This window comes from Anomaloglossus baeobatrachus, chromosome 1 (genome assembly GCF_048569485.1).
Source record: "Anomaloglossus baeobatrachus isolate aAnoBae1 chromosome 1, aAnoBae1.hap1, whole genome shotgun sequence".
Classification (NCBI taxonomy): domain Eukaryota; kingdom Metazoa; phylum Chordata; class Amphibia; order Anura; family Aromobatidae; genus Anomaloglossus; species Anomaloglossus baeobatrachus.
Window position 1 is genome coordinate 771,064,547 of NC_134353.1, and position 18,854 is coordinate 771,083,400.

Here is an 18,854-nt window from a genome sequence, read left to right on the forward strand (position 1 = left end):
CATCCCCCATGCTGCGCACTCCCCATCGTGCTCCATCCCCCATGCTGCGCACACCCCATCGTGCTCCATCCCCCATGCTGCGCACTCCCCATCGTGCTCCATCCCCCATGCTGCGCACTCCCCATCGTGCTCCATCCCCCATGCTGCGCACTCCCCATCGTGCTCCATCCCCCATGCTGCGCACTCCCCATCGTGCTCCATCCCCCATGCTGCACACTCCCCATCGTGCTCCATCCCCCATGCTGCGCACTCCCCATCGTGCTCCATCCCCCATGCTGCGCACTCCCCATCGTGATCCATCCCCCATGCTGCGCACTCCCCATCGTGCTCCATCCCTCATGCTGCGCACTCCCCATCGTGCTCCATCCCTCATGCTGCGCACTCCCCATCGTGCTCCATCCCCCATGCTGCGCACTCCCCATCGTGCTCCATCCCCCATGCTGCGCACTCCCAAACGTGCTCCATCACCCATGCTGCACACTCCCCATCGTTCCCCATCCCCCATGCTGCGCACCCCCCATCGTTCTCCATCCCCCATGCTGCACACCCCCCATCGTTCTCCATCCCCCATGCTGCGCACCCACCACCGTGCTCCATCCCCCATGCTGCGCACTCCCCATCGTGCTCCATCCCCCATGCTGCGCACCCCCCATCGTGCTCCATCCCCCATGCTGTGCACCCCCCATCGTGCTCCACAGTCACACATCAGACAGTAAACACGCACACATCTGATCGCATACACTCACACACACACACACCACTTCTCCCTGTGCCCACCGGTGGGCGGTCCCAGCAGCTGTGCTGCACGCCGTGCTCCTCTGCCGACACTCACAGATCCAATCGCATACACTCACACACACACACACACACACACACTCACACACATCCGATCGCATACACTCACACACATCCGATCACATACACTCACACACAGACACTCACACACATCCGATCACATACACACACACACTGACGATATCGCACATATGTGCTGACACACTCACAACATCCGGAGATACCACATGCTTCCGGCCATTTGATCCTCCGGCAGGTCCTGGAAGATCACTGCACAGTATCACCGCCGAGAAGCAAGCGATATCACGGGATGTTGTGAGTATGTGGATGTGATCTGATGTGTGTGTGAGGTGTGTGTGAGAGTGAGTGTGATCTGATGTGTGTGTGTGTGTGTGTGTGTCTGTTCTTATGTGTGTGTGAGGTGTGTGTGTTCCGCCGCTGCAGAACGTGGATGCGATCTGATGTGTGTGTGAGGTGTGTGTGTTCCGCCGCTGCAGGACGTGGATACGATCTGATGTGAGTGTGAAAGTGTGAGTGTGAGTCTGAGTGGCGGCCAATCCGTGCGGGGGGGCGGATCCGAGCGAGGCGAGGCGAGCGGCCAATCCATGCGGGGGGAGGAGCCGAGGCGAGCGGCCAATCCGTGCGAGGGGGCGGGGCCATGGCGAGCCCAGCGGCCAATCAGCTTTGTGTCACCGTATGTCACCGTAAGGACACAATTTTGGAGCAAGACAGACAGACAGACAGACAGAATAATGCATTATATATATATATATATATATATATATATATATATATATATATATATAGGCAGAGATAAGGATTATGAAGACAGAGAATAGTGTAAAGTAAAAGTTCAGAGAGGATTGGTAGTATGCAAGTCAACAAATACATAGGTTCGAGAACGGGTATCCGTGGTGAGGCCCAAAACCAGAAACAAAACCTGTAATGTAGGAGGGAACAGCAGAGTGCTCTACCCCACTGAAGTGAGTACCAGACTCCAACCCAGGCATCCTGGGTCGCAACTGAATCCAGCGGTACAATAGTGCAATAATGGAGGGCTCAGATAGACTTGGGCGAACAGGTGTAATGCCTGCCTGGATCTAAAGACTCAGACGGGCTGTAATGGACAGGCTAGATGGAAGCCACTTACCAAGCAGGACCCCTAGAACCCTGAGACCATTTAACCCCTATTCAGGGATTTGGAATTACACAGGGCCCCGGTGATCACTATCGAACCGGGAAATGCAAAACAGGGACAGAATTGGCAGGCAAGGACGTAATCAGAAAAAAAAGCAGAGGTCAAATCCGGATCGGGCAGCAAGGTACATAAACAGCAGGCAGGAAGGTAGTCAGGAAACAAGCAGAAGTCAGAACACCATAATCACTAAACAGAACAGGGCGGGACAGGGCAGGACAGGAACCAGGAATACAGAACTACCTCTGGCAGTGGCCAGCAAACAGGAAAGGAAATAAGAAGAGTGTAGTGTCTTCCCATTAGTTGTAGCTGAATGATGGTATCTTCAGCTGGAAGACACACGTCACCTACAGTCAGCCAGTGGTATTCCAGATCCCAAGGAAACCCAGCTCAGTGGATGAGCGGAGCCTGTGACAACCAGCGCCACTGGCATCGACTTCTCTCCCATCACCAGCACTATCCACGGAAGGAACACGGCGTTGCCTGGTGATCGAAGTAGAAGTCGCTGGAGCGGACTCAGGTGAGGATGTAACAACAGGTTGACATGGAGAAGCTAAGTGAACAAAAGTGCAGATCGGCAAGAACCATTAGTGAACATGGCCACAAGAGCTGGGCATGACCATGGCCGAGTGGGACTTTATGACTTTACTAAGTGGAACTAGATGTCAGAAAGGGAAGGAAAGGACAGTGTAAGAGCAGCAGTAATACCTAGAGCCAAGGAGCATTCTGCGGTAGAGGTGTCTTTTGAAGTAAAGTGCTCCATACCTACAGTGTTCAAGTGTTGTGTCCACAGTAATGATATACTGTTGTGCCCACAGTACTGAAGTACTGTGCGCAACTGTTAATAAAACACTGTTGAATAAGAAAACTAAATAATATCAATCATTAATGGGAGCATCCTGGATTATTTGAGGACCTGCATAAAGGTATGGCTTGCACACACAAAGTCCACCCACCAAACCTGGACTCCAGCCAAACATAACTATCCCTTTGCTCTATAAAAAGGACCAGGGCACAGGCCAAAGTGAGAGAAAGGCCACATCACAGCAAAGGGACTGAGTCTCTGCCGTGCCCCTGGCCTTCCCGCTACAGATATGCCATACCAGGAAGATATTTTTTGCTGAAGGAAAGAAAAATAGTGCAAAAAAACCTGTAGAAACAGTCTACCACCAAAAAGGATCTATGCACATGACACCCTATGTACTGTACACAAGATGTTAGTAGATTGCCTGTTGTTGGTCAAGTTATACATTAAGCTTGGGGTTTTGCCAATCATGTTCATTTGTGCACACAAGAAAATATAGCTGACTTGTCATTTAATCTTACAAATCAGCATGCAACTTAAAGGGGTTTTCTCCCTTCAAAAAATCTTGGTCTCTGGGTAGAGTTCTGTTCTTATAAAAAAAATCCAATTCTTTACTTGTGCCGCCCCCGTGCCAGCAGCCGGATCTGCTCGGGTCCAGGCCTTCTGGGGTGGTGGCTCGAGGGTCTCTGGACCCGGAGGTCTCGCAGACACGCCAAATAAATGGGAGGACGTAGATGTACGGGCTAGGCCGTAGCAAGTTCATGATGCCACCCACGGTGTGTGGTGAGTTGGGACACCACCGCTGCAATTATGGGGCACCCGGGGGAGATGTTGTGCAGCAAGTTGTTAACACCTCCATGGGCAGGGATGGTGGCCCAAGACCCGGTGGCTTGATGCAGGGGATGGCGACCGCAGGGGGTGCTGGTGTACTCACTGTTAGTAAAACACAAGTCTCTGGGAAACCAAGGTGTTGATGGCCGGTGCCGCGGCCGGTTGCGTTAAGGTCCCTTCACCCGGCTGGTGGTCTCGATCCTTTTCCTGCACTGCTTTGTGTAAGGTGGACTTTCCTAGTGTGAAACTCAGGAGCCCGCTCCCAGCTGGATGTGGCCTAAGGAGCTGTGCCCGCAGACCCTGGCCCGTGGGATCAATGGGCCCTGGCGGTGACCTCTTATCCCTAATCGGTGGGCTGTTGTCTTCTATGAGGGACTTTGGGTGGGACAGGACCTTTAGTCCTGGCCTCAATCGGTTAATTAACCAGTCCGCTTGGTTCCGGTTTCTGGCTTCAGGGTCCGAGTACCCCCCTTTGTGCTATGGTTTCCGGGTCGGTTCCCGTGTCGGTACTGGCGGGCTACAACCCTGTCCTGGTCCACCTCGGTTCTGCCGAGCTGTCTTCCCATCTCCTGCTGACAGAGACCACCGTCTGCCTCCTAGCCAGTGGCACCAGAGCTCCTACCCTGGTACCGTTCAACTTGAACTCCCTGCTGGAGCTACACTTAGCTCAGCCCACACTCCTCTCCAAACTGAACTCCAAACACTATCTGACTGAGCTGAACTGCTTGTTTTCCCACCCTGGGCCGCCTAGACCCCTGGGTGGGTGTCTCTCAACCGCCTGGTCACGCCCACTGGTGTGTCTATCTTTCCCTAGGGGGTGACTAGGGTTTCTGGTTGGCTGTGTGTTTCCTAGCAAGGGAACGATGTAATGCGGGGGCCTAACTGTGACTAGCTGGTTTTGCCAGGGCGTCACATACTCACCATCTCCTGGTCCAGTGCTAAGTGTCTGGTGCTCTTCCTTGTTTCTAGTATTGGCTGCAGCACTAATGTCAGGTTGACAGCGCAGCAGCCAATCAGTGAGCCGCTGAACTCACTGATTGACTGCCACACTGTTGACTTTATGTCAGCACCATAGACAGTACTGGACTCTGGGAGGGTCACTGGTTGACTGCTGAGCTGTTGACACTGTGATGTCCGCATCATGGGTGGACACTGACAGCTTAGGGCCCTTGTGCAACAAAAGTGTTTAGGCCGCTCTCCTTTTATGATGACAATGCTACAGATTATGTACGATACCTTGAAAATTTTTCATACCCTGTGGACTTTTCAGCATTTTTTCACATTACACTCAGAAGCTTAAATGTATTTCATTTGGATTTTTTGTGATAAATTAACACAAAATAGCAAATATATATGAAGTTTAAAGGGATTGATGCATGGTTTTCTAAATATTTTAAAAATATAAATCCTAAAATTGTGATGTGCATTTGTATTCAGCCCCCTGTAGTCTGATATCCTTAACTAAAATCCGTAGTGACTAATTGCCTTCAGAAATCACCTAAGAAGTAAATTGAGTACACCTATGTGTAATTTAGGAAAAAACAAAAATATGAAACGGAGCATGAGTTGGTATGCATGCAACTTGTAAGCGCATGTTCAAACTGGGCATAAGATACAGAAAACCCAAGATGAAAATAATATAGACCTATACCCTGCTGTAAATAAGTAAAAGCAATAGAGCATATAAACATAGGGTACTTAGTAAACACTATTTTTGACGAAAAAAGCATAAAGCCATCTCACTGCAACAAGGTGTACCCAAATCAGGACGGTACCTAACACTCCCTAGTATTAAATCCTTACCATGTGTCAAAACAGACCTCAGTCTGAATAAGGGCACAGGCTATATTATTTTTATCTTGGGTTTTCTCTATGTGTAATTTATTACATTTGTTCTATGTGACGCCCAAGGGCTGTGGGGTACTTGGTCCCGGCGTGTGGTGGGCAGGGGGAACAGTCGTGGTCGATGCCCGTTCCATGACCCTGGGGTTCGCTCCGATAAAAGGGGGTGAAAAATGGAAAAAAAATAAAAGAGTTTTCGACTACGCCACTTGCGGTGTGCAGCCAGGTTATTAAAGCCGCTGCAGGGTCCTGCTGGAGCTGGTGAAGTAATGCAGTTTAGGTGTTTTGGGTCCTCTGCAAGCAGGACTATGCCCCAGCAGTGGATGATGAGGGGGCTGTAGTAGGGAACAGTCAGTGCATGTCTACGTTGGTGAGAAGGAAACAGTCCACACTGGTATTGCAGTTTCAACTTACCTTTTTACTTTGGCTTAGTACCTGGACGTGCTGGTGCCGGTTTCAGGTGTTCCCGCTCCCCTTGTTCTCTGTGCCAGCTGACCTGGGGTAGCTGTCCTCCATACATACTTGTTGTATTGGGCTCCCATGACTTAGGGGTACTTTGCACACTACGACATCGCAAGCCGATGGTAGCGATGCCGAGCTCGATAGCCCCCGCCCCCGTCGCAGCTGCGATATCTTGTGATAGCTGCTGTAGCGAACATTATCGCTACGGCGGCTTCACATGCACTTACCTGCCCTGAGACGTCGCTCTGGCCGGCGAACCGCCTCCTTCCTAAGGGGCCGGGTCGTGCGGCGTCACAGCGACGTCACACGACATGCAGCCAATAGAAGCAGGGGGGCGGAGATGAGCGGGACGTAAACATCTGGCCCACCTCCTTCCTTCTTCATTGCAGTCGGGACGCAGGTAAGGAGATGTTCCTCGCTCCTGCGGCTTCACACACAGTGTGAGTGTGAGGAACGAGGAACCACATCGTAACATCGGTCCTTCCGAAATTATGGAAATGACCGACGCCACACCGATCATACGATTTCGACGCTTTTGCGCTCCTTAATCGTAGTAAATAGGATTCACATACTCCGATGTCGACAGTGACGCCGGATGTGCGTCACTTTCGATTTGATCCCACCAACATCGCACCTGCGATGTCATAGTGTGCAAAGTACCCCTTAGAGCTTCTGGGGAACCCCTCCGTTTCAGTCTTGATCCTATTGCAGGCAGCCTGGACTATTTAATGGTGGACTTCTGACCTGATCCCAGGTCCCCTCTTTGCTGCTGATGCTTCAGACTCTTTGGTTGGTGAGAGACCCTAGAGATCCCCTCACCTGGCAGATTTAACAGTTGACCATAAAGTGTCCCGCTGTCCTAGTGTTTGCACACGTCTTGTGATGAGTCCTGTGAGCCTATGTTCTGTACTTCCACAGGTGCCCCGCGATTCCTGAAATATTATACTTTGTAGGTTTTGTTCGCTGGCAGCAAATAAACCGAACCTCCACATGTCCAAACTTTGCCAGATGAGGTTTGGATACACTAATTGGCAGTTTGAGTTTTCCTTCCACATGCAGCCAGCCATAAGCAGATCACTTCTGGCGTAGGGTGAGCAGGTATTTTCAAATTGTTGTTTGGGGGTGCAAACTACAGGTGATTATGCTGTTGTTACCCCTAGTGTGAGCCGTTTAAACACTGCCATTGGCTCGCAGAGGGCTGAGCACCAAGCATACCTGAGCACAGCATTGCACGTGTTAAGTTTACTTGTGGTTAAGTTTGCCATTGAAGCATTCGAACTCCGAAGGCGATCCCTGTTTTTTAAGTTGTTGCTTGGTTTAAAAAATGAACCCCAGGTTCCCTCATCTCTATTCCCAAGCAAGGAAAGCACCAATTAGAGAAACAGGAGGAGGGTGAATCTGTCCACAGGACAACTATTAAGGCCCAGTCACACTAAACAACATCGCTAGCAACATCGCTAGCAACATCGCTGCTAACGAACAACTTTTGTGACGTAACAGCGATGTTGCTAGTGATGTTGCTGTGTGACATCCAGCAACAACCCGGCCCCTGCTGTGAGGTCGTTGGTTGTTGCTGAATGTCCTGGGCCATTTTTTTAGTTGTTGCTCTCCCGCTGTGAAGCACACATCGCTGTGTGTGACAGCGACAGAGCAACAACTAAATGTGCAGGCAGCAGGATCCGGCTTCTGTGGACTCTGGTAACCACAGTAAACATCGGGTAACCAAGAAGCCCTTACCTTGGTTACCCGATATTTACCTTCATTACCAGCATCCGCCGCTCTCAGCTGTCAGTGCCGGCTCCTGCTCTGTGCACATGTAGCTGCAGTACACATCGGGTAATTAACCCGATGTGTACTGTAGCTAGGAGAGCAGGGAGCCAGCGCTAAGCAGTGTGCGCGGCTCCCTGCTCTCTGCACATGTAGCTGCAGTACACATTGGGTAATTAACCCCATGTGTACTGTAGCTAGGAGTGCAGGGAGCCAGCGCTAAGCGGTGTGCACTGGTAACCAAGGTAAATATTGGGTTGGTTACCTGATATTTACCTTAGTTACCAAACGCAGCATCACTTCCACGTGGCGCTGCTGGCTGGGGGCTGGTCACTGGTTGCTGGTGAGCTCACCAGCAACTCGTGTAGCCACGCTCCAGCGATCCCTGCCAGGTCAGGTTGCTGGTGGGATCGCTGGAGCGTCGCAGTGTGACATCTCACCAGCAACCTCCTAGCAACTTACCAGCGATCCCAACAATGATCCAACCTGATAGGGATCGCTGGTAAGTTGTTTAGTGTGACTGGGCCTTTAGGCTGGAGTCACTTTAGCGTATGGCATCCAATTTGAGAACGACATGCTAATGATCTTCGGCTCCTGCTAGTGAGCCGACTGTCATGGAACTGTTATACAATCTTATGTTCATCATTTTGTGGGGATGCTTTTCATCAATAGGGACTAGGAAGCTGATAAGAGTTGATGGATAGATGGAGGGAGCTAAATACAGGGCAATCCTGGAGGAAATCATGCAAGAGGCTGCAAAAGTCTTGAGAATTGGGCATAGGTTCCCCTTCCAGCCGGACAAAGACCTTAAACACACTGCCAGAGCTACAATGGAATCATTTAGATCACAGCATATTCATGTGTGTGAATGGCCCAGCCAGACCTAAATCCCATTGAAAATCTGTGACAAAACTTAAAAATTGCTGTACACAGACTCTCTCCATCTAACCTCATTGAGCTAGAGCTAGTTTGCAAAGAAAAATGGGCAAAAACATTAGCTTCTAGATGTGCAAAGCTGGTAGATACATACCCCAAAAGACTAATAGCAGTAATTGCAGCAAAAGGTGGCCCTACTAAGTGTTGATTCAGGGGGGCTGAATACAAATGCACATCACGATTAGTATATATACAAAGACACACAATATACAGTCCCTTGAAAACGTATTCATACTCAGAACTTTCTTGCATTTTTTTAAGTTACAGCCACAAACTTAAATCTATTTTATTGGGTTTTAAGTGATATAGCAGCCTAAGTAGCAAGTATTTATAAAGTGAAAAGGACATTTTACTTGGTTTTCTAAATTTATTAAAATATTTAAATCTGATAATTATCAAATGCATTTGTATTCAGCCTCCTTGAGTTAACAATTTGTAGGACCAGTTTATATACAGTTAGGTCCAGAAATATTTGGACAGTGACACAATTTTCGCGAGTTGGACTCTGCATGCCACCACATTGGATTTGAAATGAAACCTCTACAACAGAATTCAAATTCAGATTGTAACGTTTAATTTGAAGTTTTGAACAAAAATATCTGATAGAAATTGTAGGAATTGTACACATTTCTTTACAAACACTCCACATTTTAGGAGGTCAAAAGTAATTGGACAAATAAACCAAACCCAAACAAAATATTTTTATTTTCAATATTTTGTGCGAATCCTTTGGAGGCAATCACTGCCTTAAGTCTGGAACCCATGGACATCACCAAACACTGGGTTTCCTCCTTCTTAATGCTTTGCCAGGCCCTTACAGCCGCAGCCTTCAGGTCTTGCTTGTTTGTGGGTCTTTCCATCGTAAGTCTGGATTTGAGCAAGTGAAATGCATGCTCAATTGGGTTAAGATCTGGTGATTGACTTGGCCATTGGAGAATGTTCCACTTTTTTGCACTCATGAACTCCTGGGTAGCTTTGGCTGTATGCTTGGGGTCATTGTCCATCTGTACTATGAAGCGCAGTACGATCAACTTTGCGGCATTTGGCTGAATCTGGGCTGAAAGTATATCCCGGTACACTTCAGAATTCATCCGGCTACTCTTGTCTGCTGTTATGTCATCAATAAACACAAGTGACCCAGTGCCATTGAAAGCCATGCATGCCCATGCCACCACGTTGCCTCCACCATGTTTTACAGAGGATGTGGTGTGCCTTGGATCATGTGCCGTTCCCTTTCTTCTCCAAACTGTTTTCTTCCCATCATTCTGGTACAGGTTGATCTTTGTCTCATCTGTCCATAGAATACTTTTCCAGAACTGAGCTGGCTTCATGAGGTGTTTTTCAGCAAATTTAACTCTGGCCTGTCTATTTTTGGAATTGATGAATGGTTTGCATCTAGATGTGAACCCTTTGTATTTACTTTCATGGAGTCTTCTCTTTACTGTTGACTTAGAGACAGATACACCTACTTCACTGAGAGTGTTCTGGACTTCAGTTGATGTTGTGAACGGGTTCTTCTTCACCAAAGAAAGTATGCGGCGATCATTCACCACTGTTGTCATCCGTGGACGCCAAGGCCTTTTTGAGTTCCCAAGCTCACCAGTCAATTCCTTTTTTCTCAGAATGTACCCGACTGTTGATTTTGCTACTCCAAGCATGTCTGCTATCTCTCTGATGGATTTTTTCTTTTTTTTCAGCCTCAGGATGTTCTGCTTCACCTCAATTGAGAGTTCCTTAGACCGCATGTTGTCTGGTCACAGCAACAGCTTCCAAATGCAAAACCACACACCTGTAATCAACCCCAGACCTTTTAACTACTTCATTGATTACAGGTTAACGAGGGAGACGCCTTCAGAGTTAATTGCTGCCCTTAGAGTCCCTTGTCCAATTATTTTTGGTCCCTTGAAAAAGAGGAGGCTATGCATTACAGAGCTATGATTCCTAAACCCTTTCTCCGATTTGGATGTGAAAACTCTCATATTGCAGCTGGGAGTGTGCACTTTTAGCCCATATTATATATATAATTGTATTTCTGAACATGTTTTTGTAAACAGCTAAAATAACAAAACTTGTGTCACTGTCCAAATATTTCTGGACCTAACTGTAAATATCTAGTCTCCAGTCACTATATACATTTCCGCTGCTATTACATAGTGTCCTCTCTTGTGTACAGCACCATACCTTACATATAGGATTGTCTTATTTTTTGTTATTTAGTGTCCTGTCTTTATTTCATAGCATCCTATCTTTTTATATATAAAATAAAATGACTGCTCATTGAACAAGGTAAAGCTTCTTTTTAAGTGGAGGAGCCTGATGGACTGGTCTTCTTGTCAGATGCTGCTCCATCAATAGTAATAAATAGAGGATACAGAGAATAACAAAAATAATGAGTATACGCTCTGTAAGGGATAGTGTTAAATATAATGGAACGCTTCAAGAGGAACCTCAAGACCCACCTCTTCCAACAAGCCTACAACCTACAATAGCCCTCAGTCCAGTAGACCACTGCGCAACCAGCTCTGTCCTCACCTATTGTACCATCACCCATTCCCTATAGACTGTGAGCCCTCGCGGGCAGGGTCCTCTCTCCTCCTATACCTGTCTGTTTTGTACTGTTAATGATTGTTGTACGTATACCCTCTTTCACTTGTAAAGCGCCATGGAATAAATGGCGCTATAATAATAAATAATAATAATAATAATAATATGAGATCAGATGTAATAGTAGTATGGTGCTGTACATATTCGAGGATGCTATATAATAACGAAAGGCACCATACTTAACTAGAGAGGATGCTATCTAACAAGTGACGGTGTTAAACATAATAAAAGAGGAAACTATGTAATTAAGGCTGACGTTATATATACCTTCCTTCCTTCCCAATAAAGCATGATGTCCTCTTTTATAGCTGACTCAGGACCCAGCAGCTAACTTCAGCTTGAGTGCCATGGCACATGGCGCTAGCTGCCAGCCTTTGATTGGCTGTTTGTGTGTATTGCAGAGCAGAGACCAGGTGGAACTCTGTGTAGTAATACATTTCAGCTGAATGTGTGTCCTTGGACTCAAATCCAACTGACATAGTCGCCAGTATCAGCGGACCCGCTATACATCTGGGCCCGATGCAGCTGCACTAGCTGCACCGTAGGTATGTCAGTCCCTGGTCAGCACTGTAGCTAGTACTGGAGCAGCGCTAGAGACTCAGTGCTGACTAAAAGCTGGTGAGTATAAAGTGGATTATTTTCCTATAACAAGAGAACATGAATACCTAAGTCCATATTAATGCAGTAATCTCATGAAGAGTCACACAACTTTGAATTATATTCCTAAAAAAGACCTTCATATTCAAGAAAATATTCGAAAACACTATATTAATTCAATGCAGCATATATATATTTTATTTTTTAAATTCATACAAAATTTCTTTTGGGATACAAAAAAGAGCAGACAGAACCACAGACTGTGCAATTAAAATTTAGTAAAAACCGCAGGGGGGCGTGTGTCTAACATACAAGGTCTGAGCACAACATGATTGTATAAATGTGGGCAACATATTTGTAGATAGAAAAAAGCATGATTGCAACCAAGGTTTTATGACAGTATACAATAGATAATCCCAAATATCTTTGAGTAAATATCTCTATTCAAAAAAGGGATTCTCTATTCAGGAAAAAATTCTGTACACTGTGCAATATGCACTATTGATCACAGAATAAGGTTTTGTAAATACCTCAATTAGTACAAAGAATAGCTGGTGATCTTCATACATAAAAAACAATTGTGGCACAGAATTTTAACCCATGATGTTCAAGTGCACCTATTGGCACATAGCAGCCATCAGCATTTATAAAGAGACAATTTGCAAATCAGACTATACATAATATATGCGCATGTGGAGCGCCCAGAATAATTGGAGGTACAATGACCTTACCCAAGAGCAAAGAAGCGCTTACAGACACTGTATACACACACCACCCTGCACCTCGACGCGTTTCGCTATCGCTTCATCGATGAAGCGATAGCGAAGCGCGTCGAGGTGCAGGGTGGTGTGTGTATACAGTGTCTGTAAGCGCTTCTTTGCTCTTGGGTAAGGTCATTGTACCTCCAATTATTCTGGGCGCTCCACATGCGCATATATTATGTATAGTCTGATTTGCAAATTGTCTCTTTATAAATGCTGATGGCTGCTATGTGCCAATAGGTGCACTTGAACATCATGGGTTAAAATTCTGTGCCACAATTGTTTTTTATGTATGAAGATCACCAGCTATTCTTTGTACTAATTGAGGTATTTACAAAACCTTATTCTGTGATCAATAGTGCATATTGCACAGTGTACAGAATTTTTTCCTGAATAGAGAATCCCTTTTTTGAATAGAGATATTTACTCAAAGATATTTGGGATTATCTATTGTATACTGTCATAAAAACTTGGTTGCAATCATGCTTTTTTCTATCTACAAATATGTTGCCCACATTTATACAATCATGTTGTGCTCAGACCTTGTATGTTAGACACACGCCCCCCTGCGGTTTTTACTAAATTTTAATTGCACAGTCTGTGGTTCTGTCTGCTCTTTTTTGTATCCCAAAAGAAATTTTGTATGAATTTAAAAAATAAAATATATATATGCTGCATTGAATTAATATAGCGTTTTCGAATATTTTCTTGAATATTTTCCTATAACAATCTGCACACACGGATCAAGATCCAACATGGTTAGATTGAAACGAACTGTAATATAACACTCCTGAAACTTTAATTTTGTACATGTGGATTAACTGAAAAAATGCTGTGGCATGATTGAGTGCATAATCGAAAATAATTCTGCTGCAAATTTGCACCAAGATCTGGATGTTAGACATGTAAGACATGTCAGAGTCATAGTAATATAGCCTGCAGAAAGACATGCCTATAATATAGTAAAAAAAGGTATAATAGGCTGAATCGTCTCTGTATATTCATAGGAAAAAAGTTTAATATAGAAAAACAATTCAATCAAAGGGGAAATTAATATAAATCAATTGAAGGAAACTATCCTCATATAGCATAAAAAAAAAATCAGCAAGTAACAATAAACAAAATAAATTAGCAATTAGTAATAGATGCCACTTTTCTTTGTATATGTACAGTAGAGTGATTGATTTTTGTCAGAAACCCAAAAGGTAGAAATATAAATCTCTATAAATATTGCACTGTAGGAAACAAAGTAATGTATGACTTCAATGACATTCACCAGAAGTGGACATTAGGTAGTTATACTGTATATTACATTTATTGCTTCTTACCAGTAGATGGAGCGGTGTTGTAGTTGGGCCTTTTGCAGATATCTTCTCCCAGAGTCCTCTCCGAATGTAGTTGACTGTAGTTCCAGCCATATAGAAGTTTCCAGGCTCTTCAATCTTCCAGTCATCATTAATGGACTGTTTCCCGGTGTCTCTTAAAGCTGTTTAAGATTGCATTGGTTATGGAAACAGACGGAGTAAAAAAGGACATATTTTCTATATAGTTTTTTGCATTACATACTAGTTGCACATAATAATTTGGCTCTGTACACTGGTATAATGACTTCTATTTAAAATGAAGCTATGAAGTATTAATTAGTAAACATATACCCATGTATAGTGAAGGAAATTATTTGATCTCTTACTGATTTTGTAAGTTTGCACACTGACAAAAACATGAACAGTCTATCATTTTAAGAATAGGTTAATTTTAACAGTGAGAAATAGAATATCCAAAATAAATCCGGAAAATCACATTGTATAAATTATATAAATGTATTTGCAATTTACAGAAAAATAAGTATTTGATCCCCTACCAAGCATTAAGAGTTCTGACTCCTACAGACCACTTAGATGCTCTTAATCAACTCGTTACCTGTATTAAAGATGGAAATCTGTCTGGGATGATTTAGTGAATCCTGCTTTGAGCAGGGGGTTGGACTAGATGACCCAGGAGGTGCATTCCAACTCTAATATTCTATGATTCTATAAGACAATTGTCTTAAATTGTCACCTGTATAAAGACTCCTGTCCACAGAACCAAATCAGTCAGACTCTAACCTCTACAACATGGGCGAAACCAAAGAGCTTTCTAAGGATGTCAGGGACAAAATCATGGACCTGTACAAGGCTGGAATGGGCAAAAAAACCATAAAGAAGATGTTGGGTGAGAAGGAGACAACTGATGGTGCAATAGGAAGAAAATGGAAGAAATACAAACTGAGTGTCAATTGACATCGATCTGGGCCACCATGCAAAATCTCACTTTGTGGGGTATCCAGGAACATGAGAAAGGTATGAGATCAGCCTAAAACTACACGGGGGGAACTTGTTAATGATTTCAAGGCATCTGGGACCACTGTCACAAAGAAAACTATTGGTAACACAATACACTGTAATGGCTTAAATCCTGCAGTGCCCTTAAAGTACCGCTTCTCAAGAAGGTACATGTGCAGGCCCGTGTGAAGTTTGCCAATGAACACCTAGATGATTCTGAGAGTGATTAAAAGAAGGTTTTGTGGGCAGATGAGACAAAAATTTAGCTCTTTGGCATTAACTCAACTCAGCGTGTTTTGAGGAAGAAAAATGCTGCCTATAACCCAAAGAACATCCTCCCCACTGTCAAACATGGAGGTGGAAACATTATATTTTGGGGGTGTTTCTCTGATAAGGGCACACAGTGGCCATAAAGTGGCCTAGCCAGTCTCCAGACCTTAATCCTATAGAAAACCTATGAAGAAAGCTGAAGCTCAGAGTTGCCAAGCAACAGCCTCAAAATCTTAATGATTTAGAGATGATCTGCAAAAAAGAATGGACTAAAATTCTCCTCACATGTGCTCAAACCTCATCATCAACTACAAAAAACATCTAACTGCTGTGCTTGCCAACAAGGGTTTTGCCACCACGTATTGTCTTGTTTGCTAGAGGGATCAAATACTTATTTCTCTCTGCAAAATGCAAATAAATTTATATAATTTATACAATGTGATTTTCTGGACTTTATTTTGGATATTCTATCTCTCACTGTTATAAATAACCTAACCTTAAAATTATTGACTTTTCATGTCTTTGACAGTGGGCAAACTTACAAAATCAGCAAAAGATCAAATACTTATTTCCTTCACTGTACACTGGCATTTATTGCTGATTATAATTCCAGTGTTTTTGAAGGCAAAAATTGTAGTAGAAACTCCAGTCAGGGGCTCTTGCCAGGACCCATAAATGTTATTGTAAGGTCCTGAATCAAGGAAATATACATAAAAATGCTGACATGAGATATGCTGCACTATGAAGCAGCACATTAATAAGGTTATCCTTTACATTTTACCAAATATTTTGGTAAAATTATTTTTTGCCGCATATTATCATTTCTATATGACAGGTTCAGTGCTGATTTCCTTTGTCTTGAAGTTCCTCCACCTACTTGTGAATGCAATGTAAAGCGATATCCCCTTCTGCTGCTATTTTGCCAATTAAATACAATGGATACTCATTATCTTGGTTTCAAAAGTACCATAAAGTTTACTAAAAGTCCTTAGCACAATTTTCACTAAAAGCCACAAATCTCAGGAGTAGTACAATATGAATAAACAATACTCTGCTTTGTGAAGCATTGCTATATGATATACTATATGAAACAATTGCTATTTCCTGTGATAAATCCAAACATCTTTAGTGGGAAAAATCGAAATGGGCTTCTTTTTATACATTTAATAAACATCTGTGCTTTAAAATGCAGTCTTATATCTCCAGTGCGTCAGGCAAGCCCTTCTGTAAACTCCCCCTCTGCAATACAAATATATTTAGACTACAGCCAAAATATAGCAGCTCTGTTCCATCTGCACTATACAGCCAATAGATGACCTTTTCTAAACGGAGTCTGTCAGCACTAAATGACTGATCAAACCAAGCGCAGGTACTTGCTGCAACCTTAAGGTTGCTAAACAGTTCAGTGAATCTTCCCACCTACTTGTTTTTCATGCATATCTACCTATCTATGGCACCTGTAAAGCCACATCTGTCACTTAAGGAAGAAGGGGACATGAAAAACAAGTAGATGGGAAGGTGCAATGAACTTTTTGGCCATGGGAAGTGTGGATTGAGTGCCTGTGCTTAGTTTGATCAGTCATATTGGCTTCATTCCCTGGCCAGCCCAACCTCCCACTGCTTAATTGACAATTCACCGGCTGGTCTATAGCCTGCAAGCTCTAAGTGATGATCAACTTGCTTTATTGGGACATGGTGGCTTAGTGGCTAGCATTGCAGTCTTGCAGCACTGTGGTCCTGGGTTCAAATCCCACCAAGGACAACATCTTCAAAGAGTTTGTATGTTCTCATCATGTTTGCATGGGTTTCCTGCCACATTCCAAAGACATACTGATGGGGAATTTAGATTGTGAGCCCCAATGATTACATTGATGATGTATGTAAAATGCTATGGCATATGTTAACGCTATATAAAGATTATTATCATCACAGAAACAGCAGCAACATTTTAATCCGTTGTGTAAGTCTGGGTCTTTTTCAAGCTAATACAAGAGTGCTCAGCCCTTCTATTATACCCCCCTGCAAAACCAATCAGAACAACTGTACATATCCACCAATAAACACAATTCTTATAGCAAACATGTCATAAAACATTATAATAGCATTACCAATATACCATAGACATATATGTTCATTTTCAAGTGTTATTTAGTAAAAAGTAGTACAAATTAAAAGATAAAAATAAGAATAGATTTGTGAGAGGACTGCAACATGGGTACAGTCCGTAAAAATAGGCATTTTTTGCCCTGTGTGTAAACATTTTTTAAGGTGTCTGATTTTTTCAGCTGAAGACACATTCACAGATTATTTTGTCCACAATTATCATTTTACAGTTTGCAGTGACTGCAGCTGATGTCTGCATATCAGAACCATGGGCTGTAGACATTTATCACTTACAAATAGGTTGATTTATTACGGTTTTACAATAGGTCAGTAAAAAATATTTTCTGTCCGTGATTTTTTAATAAACTGTCGAGAAAAAAAATCTAAAAAGTCAAGTTGGCAATCATGAGGAATGTGTATGTAAACAAACCTGCTGGGAATGCTCAGAAAAATGTCCCTGAGTAGTTAATACTGCAGTGCTTACCTTCTAGCTTAGTAATGGGAGGTGTCATTTTATTTCAAATAAGGTTTTTTTTGGTGTTTGTGTTTATTTACTTTCACTTACAGATTAGTAAAGGTGGTGTCTCATAGACGCTTTCCATTACTAATCTAGGTGTCATGATCCAGGATTCTCCACTCTAGAGTTTCCCAGACCTGACCTAGTCATATCAGGGGTTAACTCCCATCAGCCTCATTCTGGTTTCAGGAGACACTATATCTGGTCTCTGCAATTGCATCTGTGATGCCCTGGCCTATCAGGTCATCACAGGGTATTGTGCAATCTGCCCTTCTGCACAGTATCCACCCTCCTTGGTTACGGGTCCGGGTTCTTTGGTGTTGCTAACAGCTGAGCCAATCAAAATCCTAGGAAAACTTTACACTATACCCAACAGACACACCATTGGGGGGCCTGAAGGGAATAGGGCCACCGACATGGGGGGGTTGGTGAGGGGAAAGTGAAGAAAGTGACGGTTGAGCTGTGGAGAGTGAAATGAGAGGTGGTGGAGTGGTGACCCTTGTGAGGAGAGGTCACGGAGCAGGGCTCCTGTAGATACTAGGTGGCAGATGTTGGTCTGGGCCTGGTAGGAGCTGGAACCCCGGTCGCAGGGGATTGTGTCAAGGGCCACAGACTGCTGAGGAGGGCAGCCGGCGGTCTTGAGCTATCACCGGGCAGAGGCCAGGACACGACGGGCTATGTGGACCCTAGGCCGGGAAGTAGCTTCACGCGTCCTGGTAATTTACCCGACAGGGCTGAAGACTTCAAGTGTCATCACCAACCCGTTCAAAAATTGGGGTACTAGCGCACCGATGGGATAGGACTTTCCCAATACAGTCCTCAGAAATCCTACGCGTGAATCCTGAGAGCAAGCTCTCTCTGTTAGCCATACGGGTGAGCTGGACCTGAACAGTTTCAGACTCGAGGGTCCAAAGAGAAACACAAGTGGAAAGGAAAGGGTCACAGACTAACCGCAACACCAAGGGCACGGACCCAAGCGTGCTCCCTCCAAGCTGCAGTGGTGCTCAGAACTCTGGTTTACAAGCTGTCGGTGTGATTATTTCCAGAC

General features: G+C 44.3%; 1 protein-coding gene across 1 annotated transcript in view; it reads right to left on the reverse strand.

Moving 5' to 3' along the window:
- Positions 1 to 18,854, reverse strand: part of ADAMTS19 (ADAM metallopeptidase with thrombospondin type 1 motif 19) — a 422,212-nt gene that overhangs the window by 35,467 nt on the left and 367,891 nt on the right. The window contains exon 18 of the mRNA XM_075341865.1: positions 13,924 to 14,081. Within this exon, the coding sequence (XP_075197980.1) occupies positions 13,924 to 14,081 (158 nt within the window). The remainder of the gene's footprint in view (positions 1 to 13,923; positions 14,082 to 18,854) is intronic.